The 13,331-nt window shown below is 44.5% G+C and overlaps 1 protein-coding gene across 1 annotated transcript in view; it reads left to right on the forward strand.

Moving 5' to 3' along the window:
- LOC127005800 (sodium-dependent proline transporter-like) overlaps positions 1-13,331 on the forward strand; it is a 35,772-nt gene that overhangs the window by 10,996 nt on the left and 11,445 nt on the right. The window contains exon 2 of the mRNA XM_050874917.1: positions 12,870-13,058. Within this exon, the coding sequence (XP_050730874.1) occupies positions 12,870-13,058 (189 nt within the window). The remainder of the gene's footprint in view (positions 1-12,869; positions 13,059-13,331) is intronic.

A 13,331-nucleotide genomic window follows, 5' to 3' on the forward strand; every position in this document is an offset into this window, starting at 1 on the left:
CACTGAGGTAAGAAGGAGGAGGTAGAGAGTAAAGTTAAACGCAGTGAAGGAGGGGACAGAAGAGTTTGAGAATAGAAGAAAGGGAGGAAAATATACGAGAAAAAAAACAAGGAAAGAAAGTACGAGGGAGAAAGTAAAGTTAAATTAAAGATATGCAAGAAAATGTAACTGTGAAGGAGGGAACAAAAAAAAATGATAAAGGAAACGAAGGGTAGAAAAACAAATAAGGAGATAAAAGAGAGAAAATAGAGAAGAAAATAGTAGGCCACAGGTAAGAAAATAGGGAGAGCTTTGTGATTTAAGATGTATGTAGATGGCAGAATGAAGAAATGGATATAGAAGAGTGGAAACGTGGGTAAAACAAAAAATGGTGAAAAGAAAAAGTACACAAAAACAGAGAAAGAGAAATCCGCTTAATAAAAAGGAAAGTTAGGAAAAGAGAGAGAAAAAAAAGGAGGAAACGGGTGGTTAGACATCCGGAATAAGAGACAGGAGAGGAGAGAAATATCGATGGAAAAAAGAGTATAAGAAAAACGTGGAAAGTTATATAGCTTTGAAAATGAAGTGGATGATCAAGTGGGGGAAGAAAGGAAGAGAAAAGAAGGTGGAAGATAAGTGAATGTGTACAGAAAGGTAGATAGAGAAAGTAATGATGGAGAAAGGCAAAATAAGATAGCGATAAGTGAGGGTGTACAGACGAGTGGTTACAGGAAAAAAATATCAAGAAGGAAGACAAAAGGAAATAGGAAATAAATGAGGATGTTCAGAAGGAGAGATACGTGAGAAAATGGATAAACAGGTGAAGGAAGGAAGGAGGTAAGGCATTATATGAAAAAGAAACTGTAAAGCAGCGCACGAGTCATCCCCAAATAACACATGGATTACTACTTACTAGCGCATTGAAATTTCTATAGTTACTAAGGATTACTATTTACTACCGCATTGAAATTTCTAGTTACTTAAGGATTACTACTAACTACCGCATTGAAATTTCTAGTTACTTAAGGATTACTACTTACTACCGCATTGAAATTTCTAGTTACTTAAGGATTACTACTTACTACCGCATTGAAATTTCTAGTTACTTAAGGATTACTACTTACTACCGCATTGAAATTTCTACCGACACTAAGATTGGTATTATAAGACTCTTTCACTTCTCACGTCAAGTATTTCAATAGGTCAAAGATGGGGTCAATCGAGTTCTAATGAGTGTTTCTTCAGGTTCATGGTACAGAAGAAGACTCACACTACCACCAGGGTCATAAAACTACCCCTGGAAATGCCCACAACTCCTACGAAAGCCTTGTCAAATATGTGTTCTTGTGTGGCGCTGTCTTGTAATACGACCCTAAAATCTCGCTAACAAATAAACCTGCGTCTTGAGTTCCCTTGGCATTACAGAGACTCGTAACCTTGAGGAGAGTTTTTTTGTCTTATTATTATTGTTGTTATTGGCTAAATCAGTGGTATTACTTCCCTGCGTGTCTCTCTCTCTCTCTCTCTCTCTCTCTCTCTCTCTCTCTCTCTCTCTCTCTCTCTCTCTCTCTCTCTCTCTCTCTCTCTCTCTCTCTCTCTCTCTCTCTCTCTCTCTCTCTCATTTACCTACTTATGTTGCAAGGTATTTCCACCATGTTATTTTTTGCCTTGTCGCTGCATCAATTTGTCCATTTGTTCTTAAAATCGTGAATGTGCATTTTTTGCCCCCACTACCTGGGCCGCCAAACTCATCCTTGTGTTACTACGTCTCTCTAGGAAGCTGTGTTTCCGCCCTGCGTCTAGTTATAAGGTTTCGTTCTTTGTTGTCAAGTGTATGTGTGTGTGTGTGTGTGTGTGTGTGTGTGTGTGTGTGTGTGTGTGTGTGTGTGTGTGTGTGTGTGTGTGTGTGTGTGTGTGTGTTCGTTTCTTCGTCTTTATCCCTCTTTCTCGTGTATAGTTCCTCTCCTTTGAATTTCTTGTATTGATTCCTTTATGCTTCTTGAACTCACACGCCCGCCCTCCTCTTTTTATTATCTCTTTTCTCTTTCCTTGTAAAACTCGTCTTGTTTCTTTAGTTTTTTTTTTTTCGTAACGCTTTTCTTTAACGTCTCACAACCTCCTTAATCCCACTTTTTTCCTCTATGGTTCATCTTATTTGTTTAGTTTATTTTCTCTTATTTCTTTAACCCACACGTCCGCGTCCTTCTCGCACTCCTCCTTTATTCACGCTGAGAAAACGCAAACAAGTAACGACACAAATACTTGCCGCTACGTCGAGTGTGACAGGAAGAACAGGAACTGAGAGCCTGGGGGGGAGGGGTGGGACGGAAGGGGTAAGGGGGGGGAGGGGAAGGGAGGGAGAACGGGGAATGGAAGGATAGAATGAAGGATGGGAAGTTGGACGAAGGGAAAGGGAATTTTTGATGGACTTGAAGGGAGAACGGGGAACGGAAGGATAGCATGAGGAATGGGAAGTTAGACGAAGTTGAAGGGACTGGTGGATAGAGTTAAAGGGAGAACAGGGGGCGGAAGGATAGGATGAAGTTTGGGAATTTAGACAAAGGGAAAGGGACTGGTGGAGAGAGATGGAGGGGGAACAGGTACAACAGGATAGGATGAAGGATTAAAAGTTAGGCGAAGGGAAAGGTAGTGGTGAATAGAGTTAAAGGGAGAACAGGGAGGACAGGATAGGATGAAGGATTAAAAGTTAGGTGAAGGGAAAGGGACTGGTGGATAGAGTCGGGGGAAAAAGGGAGACAGGTTTGGTGAGGGGGAGAAGAGTGAAAGGAAATTCATGTAGAAGGGAGAAGAGGTGAGGAGGTAGGGATGGAGGGGGAGAGATAAGAGAGACAGGTGTGTAAATAGGAGAGGGAGAGGGAGAAAAGAGGAAGGGAAAGTTCAGAAGTGAAGGGAGAGGCTGATGAGTGGGAAAAGTAGAGAAAAAACGAAAAGACGGAAAACAGAAAGAAGGAAAGAAGTGAAGGGAGAATAAAAGAGAACGGAAGATGAAAAGAAGAGAAAACAGAAGAATAGAAAAATATAAAAAAAAAAACGAAAAAAAAGATAAGGGAGAATTGAGAGATAAAAGTGAAAACAGAGGATTGAAAAATACATAAAGATGAAAGAGAGAGAAATAAAAACGAGGAGCATCTATGAAGGATATGAAGGAGAGGGAGGAGTAGGAAGTAGAGGTGGGAGAGGAGGAGGAGGGAGGAAGAAGTAGAGGAGGTCAGGGATGGAGGAGAAAGAAGAGGCGGAGGGAAGGGTCGAGGCGAGGCGTGGAAGGTAGAAACAGAACCCAGCGGAAGTAGAAGAATGTGACTGGTGGAAAAGGAATGAAAGGAAGGAAGAGAAGAAAAGGAGACGGAGGAGAAGGAGGAGGAGGAGGAGGAGGAGGAGGTGGTGGTGAGATTTTAGAGGATATCAGTTTCATTTTCAGGGTTTGTCAAAAGAGGATTCAGGTTTAGTGGTTGTTGTTGATGTTGTTGGTGGTCGTGGTGGTGGTGATGGTGGTGGTGATGGTGGTGGTGATGGTGGTGGTGGTGGTGGTGGTCTTGTCTATCCTTGGCTCACTTCTTATTGCTACTGGTGGCATTAAAGGTTCCCTCACACCCCTTCCCTCCTCCCCCCCCCCTCCCCTCCTCTCCCTCCTCCTATTGCCCTTTTGCACGCTTTGTTTACATTTACATTACATATTGTTTAAACGATTTTACATAACTTTCCTGTTCTCTCTCTCTCTCTCTCTCTCTCTCTCTCTCTCTCTCTCTCTCTCTCTCTCTCTCTCTCTCTCTCTCTCTCTCTCTCTCTCTCTCTCTCTCTCTCTCTCTCTCTCTCTCTCTCTCTCAAACAAGTTATAGAGTACTTAAGGGCACACACACACACACACACACACACACACACACACACACACACACAAGAAAACAGATGAAATACGAACAGAGGTCATTTGGATTCTATTAAATAACCACAACTGCAACTTTCATCCTCGTTCTTCTTCCTTTTATTCATATTCCTCAAAACCCTAGACATCCTTCCTCGACTTCCTTTCTTGACCTTAAGATCTTATTGTTTACTTTCACTCTCCCTCTCCATCGACGGTCATCTTGTGGCTGCTAAGGTTCCTCTTTTTTATTCAGATTCCTCAGTACCTAGACATCCTTAGGTTCCTTTCCTGACCTTAAAATCTTATTATTTACTTTCCCTCTCCCTCTCCATCGACGGTCATCCTGCGGCCACTAAGGTTTGGAGAGTTTAGTTGCCTCCTCTTCACATACCTTGCTGCAGGCCACGTCAGTTAAATGCTGTTAATTATTCACTTAGGCTACTGTACAGCTTGAGTCTTCCCTATTCATGTTTATTGCTCTACAACTTTTAAATTTTATCATTATTATTTTTTTTGTTTTTGTTAATCAGGCACTCAACTAACGAAGTCTCAAAATTTTCAGTTCATGCAATATGTCAGTTTGCTTCCTCTTTTTACTTTCGGTATCAAGCTCTTGCTAAACTACAGACGCAAAACCTCCTCCTCCTCCTCCTCCTCCATCTCCGCCTACTCCTACTCCGCCTCCTCCTCCTCCATCTCCTCTTCTCTACTCAATTTAAGGCACTGAACACAATCTTCTAACTCCCAAATAGATAATAATTGATACTGTACTGCAGTTGTTGAAGTTCATAATTATGTTTAGGCCCAAAACTTGGCCATTCAGACGACCAGACGGCCGGCGCTTCCTTTTTTTCCTCCTTCCGCGTACAAGAAACTTCAAGGCAGCTCTTCCGGACTTAATTTAGAATGCATCAAGGTAACTGTACAGCCTTGCCGGACCCGTCCAGACTGCGCCTCTACCCAGCGAGCGAGAGCGCGCGCACGAGAGAGAGAGAGAGAGAGAGAGAGAGAGAGAGAGAGAGAGAGAGAGAGAGAGAGAGAGAGAGAGAGAGAGAGAGAGAGAGAGAGAGAGAGAGACACACACACACACACACACACACACACACACACACACACACACACACACACACACACACACACACACACACACACACACACACACATAGAAAAAGAGAGATCAGTGTTACAGTGTTGGATTTCGTGCATGTGTTTCGGATGCTCTAAAAAGGGAGAAAGTGTTCATTGTAGGGGCCGCTGGAAGGGGGGGGGGGAGGGAAAGGGATGGGGTAGGTAGCTGGGGGGAGGGGGAGGGGGAGGGGGAGGGGAAGGTAGTATTTGCTATCATTGCCTGTAAAGCGCAGCGCCATTCCCACATACTCCCCCCGCCCCTTTCTCCCTTCTCCATCCCATCCTTCATCTGCTGTTCCCTCCCTCTCCCTCTCTCCCCTCCCTCACCTCCTACTGTTCCCTCACTCTCTCTTTTCTCCATTTTCTTACCTCCCATCACTCTCCCTCTTCCTCTCATTCTTTTATCGGCTGTTCCCTCACTCATTCTTCTCCCATTTCATTATCATTCCTCTCCCCTCGTCCCATTCCCTTTTGTCTTTCTTTCTCCCCTCTCCTGCCTGTTCCATATTATCTCCCTTTCTTTCTTCTCTTCCTTCCCATCCTTCATCTGTTCCCTATTCATTCCTTTCTCTCCTCTTCCCCCTTTCCATTCCTCTCCCTTCGTCCCCTTCCCATTCCTCTTTCTTTCTCCCCCTCTCCTGCCTGTTCCATATATCTCCCTTTCTTTTTTCTCTTCCTTCCCATCCTTCATCTGCTCCCTATCCATTCCTTTCTCTCCTCTTCCCCCTTTCCATTCCTCTCCCTTCGTCCCCTTCCCATTCCTCTTCCTTTCTCCCCTCTCCTGCCTGTTCCATATATCTCCCTTTTTTTTTCTCTTCCTTCCCATCCTTCATCTGTTCCCTATCCATTCCTTTTCTCTCCTCTTCCCCTTTCCATTTCCCTCCCTTACTCCCCTCTCTCCTCCCTCCCATTTCTTATCTATTCCCCCCCTTTTCCTTTCTCCCTTCTCTCCTCCCTCCCATTCCTCACCTATTCCCCCCTTTCCCTTTCTCCCTTCTCTTCTCCCTTCCAGTTCTCACCTACTGCTCCACCCCTCTCCTTCTCCCCTCTCACTGTTTCTCCTCTCTTCTTCCTCCCATTCATCACCTACTTCTTCCTCTTCTCCCTTTCCGACCTTCTCTCCTCCCTCCCATCCCTCACACACTACTCCATCCTTCACCCTCCCTTCTACATCTCACCTTCAGAGTATCCATCAGTCCCTGCACCTGCCCAAACCACCTGAGGAACCGGTCTTCCGTCTCACCTCCACTCTTATTGCCTTCATCAGTCCTCCCAAACACGGCGCTCTTGTATAAATGACTTACTTACTTACTTAGTGCTTTTGTAACTGAACTTGATCGTTGTTGCTGTTGCTTCCTGTTTTTTTTTTTTTTTTTAATCAGGGAAGTGGATTCATATAATATTGTCTTTGTGGTGTTTTGTGTGGCTGCGTTTTTGCTTCTGACTGATTAGAGTTGCGTTTGGTTACTTCTCGGAGTGGTTATATTGTCTACTGTTTCTTCCTTGTCTGTATTGGTGTTCAGTTCTCGTCTCCGTGCCGTTATGCAATCCTCCCATCTTTCTCTCATTCTATCTAAATATCTCTGTCAATGTATCGATCTGCCTATTGGTCTTTGTCTATCCATCCGTGTGTTTGCCTGTTTGTTTGTCCGAGTGTCCGTCTGTCCTTATCAGTTCATTATATCCTTGAGGTAGTTACATAAAAAAGGAAACTGACGAATAAAAAGTGACATTTATATGAAGTCGCCATATGAGAAAACAGGAAGCCAAGCTGTCTGTATCTACGTCAGCAGTGGAAGAGGAGGAGCAGATAGAAGGATCAGCAGGAGTCGCCTTGTCCTTGAGCGGGGGAGGGGCGGGAGTGTGGGAAGACGACGGTGGCCAGGCTGGATTCGAGGCTGTCAGGTGGCCACACTTTCCCATCGTCACCGCTCAGCTGGAGGTGTTTGTTGCGAAGACAGAGCCAGTGGACCAGGAGCCGGGAGGGGGGGGGGAGGTGTGTGAGTACCGGGCAAATACATCGTCCAGGTGCATTGTGTCTGCTGATGAGGGAAAGTGAGCTCTTGATTGTAAAAGGGAAGCTTAGATTAAAAGAAACAAAAGAAATTTTTCTTACTCAAAACTGCAATATATATATATATATATATATATATATATATATATATATATATATATATATATATATATATATATATATATATATATATATATATATATATATCTGGGGCAAACGAGACACGGAAATGCTTTGAACGTCAATTGCTTTTCCAGAAAGAATGAATGACGTCATTTCTTAATGTCACTCCTATCCCAGAAAGTTCGTGGTTGTGCTCTCTGTCCCTTGCCGTCGTGGCCGCCCTTTGAAACACTGTCTGAAGCTGCTGGAGGCGTGGCACCACTGGAGGTCAACCGCCGCACCGCGATCCTTCCCCTTGGGCAAACTCTGTCGTTAGAGAACACGACCTTCACTTATTCTAAGGTCGTCAGAGACGTGCAGTCAATCAGTCTGAGTCTCGGCGTTTCGTCTACGTCGCGTTCGTCAGGCTGGCGGCGGCCCCCGCGGCCCGGGGAGTGGCGGGTCCGGGTATCGCATGCCGGGGAGAAACTGGTCGTGACCTTGTCCCAAGTCATCGCTGAGGCGGCGCAGCACACTCTTGACTCACTGACCCGCCTTGAGGGTTCTAGGAGGCAAATCGGAAGGGTCTCTGGAAAGCGGAAAACTGACCGACAAAAATCTATGGCGCAAACCTTCTGTCTTATGTCTTTTTGTTCAGGGGAGGGAGAGTTGCCACAAACACGCACATACACACACACACGTGGAGATCGGATGGAATAAAAATAGGATATCGAGAATATGAGAAAGAAAGAATGGACATCAAAATGTTAGAATCTGTGCAGAGGAGGACGACAAAAATGATTCGTGGGTTGAGAAACTTGCCATATGAAGAATAATATTGAAATATGCATTCTCTAGTAAGGCGAAGGGTGCGATGAGACTTGATCGAAGTTTGAAAATGGTTGAAGGGCTTTAATAAGAGATGTTCATAAGGTTTTGGTGGTAAGAGAGCCGGGTTGGACACGTAGCAATGGGGAGGGAGGGAAGGAGGGGGGGAGAGAGAGAGAGAGAGAGAGAGAGAGAGAGAGAGAGAGAGAGAGAGAGAGAGAGAGAGAGAGAGAGAGAGAGAGAGAGAGAGAGAGAGAGAGAGAAATTACAGTCAGGCAGAAAGACAAGCAGGCAGGCAAACAGACACACACACATACAGACGGAGACAGATAGACAGGCAGACAGACAAAGAGACAGGCAGACAGACAAAGAGACAGGCAGATAGGCAAGCAGGCAGGCAAGAAAGCAGACATGCATGCAGCCAGAGACAAGCAGAGCAGCAGAAAGAAAGACGGAGAGATTAAAGTCTAAAAGAACAAACGGATTGCTGGAATAAGTGGATGGAAAATATAAAACATGAAAGAGAGAAAGATAATAAAAAGGATTCAGGGAGGGGAGGCAAACACAGCTTTTCCCATGTATCAAAATTACGTGATGGCGCTGATGTGCAGTAAGGGAAGGGACTCGTAGGGAAAGGAAATGCAAGGTGTTCCCCGCGGGCAATCCACCGCAGGAACATTCCCTTTCTCCGCGAACTTAAACGTCGCCAGTGGTGCCGCTTGCCTCGCCACCCCCCCTCTCTTACCCAGTTAATCTCTTAATGCTCTCAAGGCGAAGGCAGTTTTTGAGGTGTCTACTGCGTCCCTCGAGGCGGTGGTCAGTTTAGTTTCTTATTGAGTAATACTTGCCATGAACTGTCTCCCTTTCCCCCTCTCCCCCTTCTTCTCTACACTCATTGCCAAAAGTGTCTTGGAACAGGTTTCCCGATACACACCACTTCTTGCCTCTCCTTACAAGCAGGCTAAGCTTTAAAAAATACACCGTAAGGAACATTATCAAGTTACTTAAGGAAGGACACTAAGGCGGCTCCACATTATACGTTCAATTATGTAAGGCTAGTTTAGATTATTTATATTAGGTAAAACTCTTAACCTTTGTAAACGTCGCACAAAAATACCGGTTAGCACAAGTAACAGCCGGCAGCTTCCCCTTATCTCGTGCCCTTGTGACTGTCCAACCTGCAGGTCCGTCGAGTTAGTCAGGGTTTTTGTCTTTCTTGTATTCATTAAAAACCTGATTCCGTTACCATCACACACACACACACACACACACACACACACACACACACACACACACACACACACACACACACAAACGCGCGCGTTGAAATTTCAACACAAATAACCAACCCTCAAGTAGGCAGCAGTAATATTGAACCCACACGTATAAAAACATGTTAATAAGCTCGAAATGGTACAATTAGCAGTCATAAGATGAGTTCTAAGCTGACAAATTTTCAGCAACGAAAGAAGACGAAATGCTGCGAGTACTAACACTCGAAGGGAGAAGAGGACGCGGTATGATCATATATAAATATGTCAAAGGAAAAGAAGAAAATGACATTAATGAATTAATAGTATACCTAGACAGTATCTTCATGAGAGCACAGCAAAAAAATCTTCAGAAAAGATTAGAGAAACGAAAAAAAACAGCTTTCCAGGCATTAGAGGAAGAATTAGTGTGTGCCAAGAAAAAAAAAGTTTAAAAGAAAAGCATGTGATTTATTTTAAAGGGTGGGACACACCGACCTTGACGCAGTACTGTAAAATTATAATTAGGTAAGAACACACACGACAATGCACCCATTTTTGGCGTGTGTGTGTGTGTGTGTGTGTGTGTGTGTGTGTGTGTGTGTGTGTATCGCCCCGGCGGAGCGCCACGCGTGCCACAGGGGACCGGAAGAAGGGTCGGGTGGCACGCCGCCCTTCACACATTTGACCTTAGCATTTGTTTGTTCATTTCATAGTCGACCCGCCACACACACACACACACACACACACACACACACACTGAAGAAATTATCTCATATATTGTGACGTGATAAGATACGAGCTTGACTCCATCTCGTTAAAATACAAATAGGCAAAAATATCCAGGAGAACCCCCACCCCCCCTTTCACACATATATATGATAATACCTGTGTAAATAAAAATCGAGAAATCTCTTGTCGTGTAATAATTTTTTTTCTAACTATAAGACGAAAATATGTGTGTGTGTGTGTGTGTGTGTGTGTGTGTGTGTGTGTGTGTGTGTGTGTGTGTGTGTGTGTGTGTGTGTGCAACTGAGCCTCGAGGGGTCCACGTTCCGTTTTCTTTGGTGCCGCTTCTCAACACACACACACACACAAAAAAAAGTACAAAAACAGCAATAACATGACTTTTATTCTGTATCCATCTTTGACCTTTGTCGCTTTTTTCCTCGGGGGGGGGGAGTGTGGCGTGAAATTCCTCTCGGGGAAGAAGCAAAAAAGAACATTCCTGCTCCCGACAAAGATTTATACGCCATTGTTGTTGCTGTGTTCGTGTATTCCATGATCACGTGGGGTTAGTTCGCTGTTGTTAGTGTAGCAGTGGTAGAAGTAATTGGTCATATTATTACTATTGCTGTTCTTCTTATCTTTGTTGTTGTTGTCGTTGTTGTTGTTGTTGTTGATGCTGTTAGTAATAGTAGCAATAATAGTAGTAGTAGTAGTAGTAGTAGTAGTAGTAGTAGTAGGAGGAGGAGGAGTTGTTATTGTTGTCTATGGATTCATCTATGTATGTCTGTATGTATGTATTACCTAAATATGTATGTATGTTTGTTTGTTTATGCGAGTGTATATAAGTATGCATATATGTAGGGATGTCTGCATTACGCTAATTATGTATATTTGTATGTATGCACGTGTGTATGTATTTCACCATCACCATTACTACCTTCCTTACTAACACGCTCCATAATCCATAATCCATATACGTCTAAGCGTCCCAATCTCCTGTGCTTCTCCACCTGCTTAGTGTTCGTGTGTCCGTGCGTAGCCTTTGTTGTGTGTGTGTGGAGCGCCGAGGGGAGTGGACGGGGCGTGCCACATGGCCTTGCTCCACTCCAGACTAGTCCCGCAGGTGGCCCATCTAACCTTTAGCGAAGAATTGCATCGTTTTGATTTCTCGTCCTATTAGTCGGATAATGGTGAGGAGGTTGTGGAGGAAGAGGTTGAATAGGAGGTTGTGGAGGAGGTTGGGTAGGAGGCCGTGATGGAGTAGGAAGGAGAAGAGGACGAGGAAGAGGAGGAGGAGAAAGAGGAGGAGCAGGAAGAGGAGGAGGTATATGTCGAAGAGGAAGAAGAGGCGGGGGGGAGGGGGCGCCGCGCTATTAACGTTTTGTCTGTGAGTTGCGATCTGGTCGTGCGTGGGAAAGTCGTGGTGTCAGAGGATGGGGAAAGGTGTGTGTGTGTGTGTGTGTGTGTGTGTGTGTGTGTGTGTGTGTGTGTGTGTGTGTGTGTGTGTGTGTCCCTCAATTACTTTCGCGTTCGTCGTTTTATCCTTCGTCTTTATTTCTTTTGTAAAATCCAATCAAAAAGACACATTTTTTAAGTAGCTTACTATCTTTTGGGAAATTCAGCTAAAAAGCCGTGGAATGCTCCTAAGTAATATAATAAGGATTGCATGGGACTATGAAGCAAAATATTTACTAATCTCAAATGGCAGTGACAGGAAGTGCGTGTTGAATAAAACCACATTCTAGACTCAGTGGTTGTCTGTTTTTAGCAGCGGTGCTGAGGATTGGGCGGATGAAAATGTTAAACTTTCGCTTTCTTCTGCATTTCACAACCACAACAGCCTGGAAGCTCGGCAGTTACTGTAAAAAGCAGAGAGTGGAAGTTCTTTGCTGCTCGTGCACCCATGAGCCCAACCGTCCGTGAGGGGAATAGAACAGAACTCCAGCATTTTCCGGGTTTAATGTAATGATAATATTTTCCATTCTTAAGTACTGATACAATGATTTTGATTTGTATCATCCGCGCAGCACAGTATGTTACCAACTCTACGCCGGGCAAGTAGTGAAACCAGTCTGAAGGGAGTGGAGGCTCGAAGCCAAACGAGAGCGAAAACTTGAAGACGCTGACACGAGGACCAGTTGCCACCAGATGGTCTGCGTCTCAGCCATAAAAGTGAAGCCTGTTTTCATCCTCCGAAGACAAAAGTGTTGACCAGGTGGTGTGTGAGGAGAGGTGTCGGGGAGGGATGTAGCGGGGTGGGAAGAGGAAACAGAAAAACAAAACAAAAAGAAAGCGAATGTCACACTGGGAGAAGACTGGCGCTGGGTCATTCCCTGCCGGCAACATACCATTAATTAAATTTAGAATAAGACATTACAAATAAAGGACCCCGAAAAACTAATGACAACTGAATGTTCGAGCCATTATGAATACGTATACGTTATAAACAGCAACATATGGAATCTTGTTCCCTTTACTTTCGACGAGTTTCGCTGCCATGACCAAACATTACACGTAAGCACTTGTTTGTAGTTCGTCAATCAAGTCCACATGTGGCCGTCATCAAATGATTCTTTGATAAATGGCGAGGCAGCCAACCGATCCAGACACCTGTTTGAGAACTCTCTCCTTCCACCAGAGTGAGCCTTGCGCCTCAGCGCACAATGAGGAATGTCAACCTGGGAGGCAATTGTACAAAAAGCTCGAGTGGCCGAGTGGTCAGCTTGCGGGCGTGGTGAGCCTATGGACCTAGGTTCGAGTCCCACTAAAACACATTGATTTTTCAAGTCATCGTCATATACAAACATAGTTATTTGGGTACTTAATAACAAAATCTCTAAACATAATTTTTCTTCCATCTTGCCATGTCATTAAAGAAATCTCTAGTCTCAGATTCAGCTGCACTTATAAACAAGCACATTCTGAATTACCTAATCATCTCATTCTTATCCTGCAGGATCCCATCAGCCCCATTTCATACAAGCAGCGGCCTGCAGCCACAACACCCGGGGGTGGCGGTGGCGATGGTGACAGCCCGGCACGTAATGGGACTGAACACACTCAACACACAAATGGTCACACTGCCAATGGCACAGAGGAACGCTGGAGGCAAAACTATGTGCCAACACCCTACGACTCTTACAAGGTAATGTGTACATCAATCATCAATTTTACGTGCTACCTATAGCTCCAGTAGGCTTTCTTTGGAGGTATCTTAGACGACCCCAGCCTGTTAGCGGCGCTAGTGAATTTTATTTATAGTGGCAGCCGTGATGTATGACTTGCGTGGTCCATACCACGAAGTTGCTGAAGTTAGGGTTGATTGACATACATGCTACATTATGTGGCAGGTATGTAGAACAAGTTTAGTGTTCATTACCATCAATAATACATATAGCCTTATGTTGTCTATGAATTT

Source organism: Eriocheir sinensis, chromosome 31 (assembly GCF_024679095.1).
Source record: "Eriocheir sinensis breed Jianghai 21 chromosome 31, ASM2467909v1, whole genome shotgun sequence".
Taxonomy (NCBI): Eukaryota; Metazoa; Arthropoda; class Malacostraca; order Decapoda; family Varunidae; genus Eriocheir; species Eriocheir sinensis.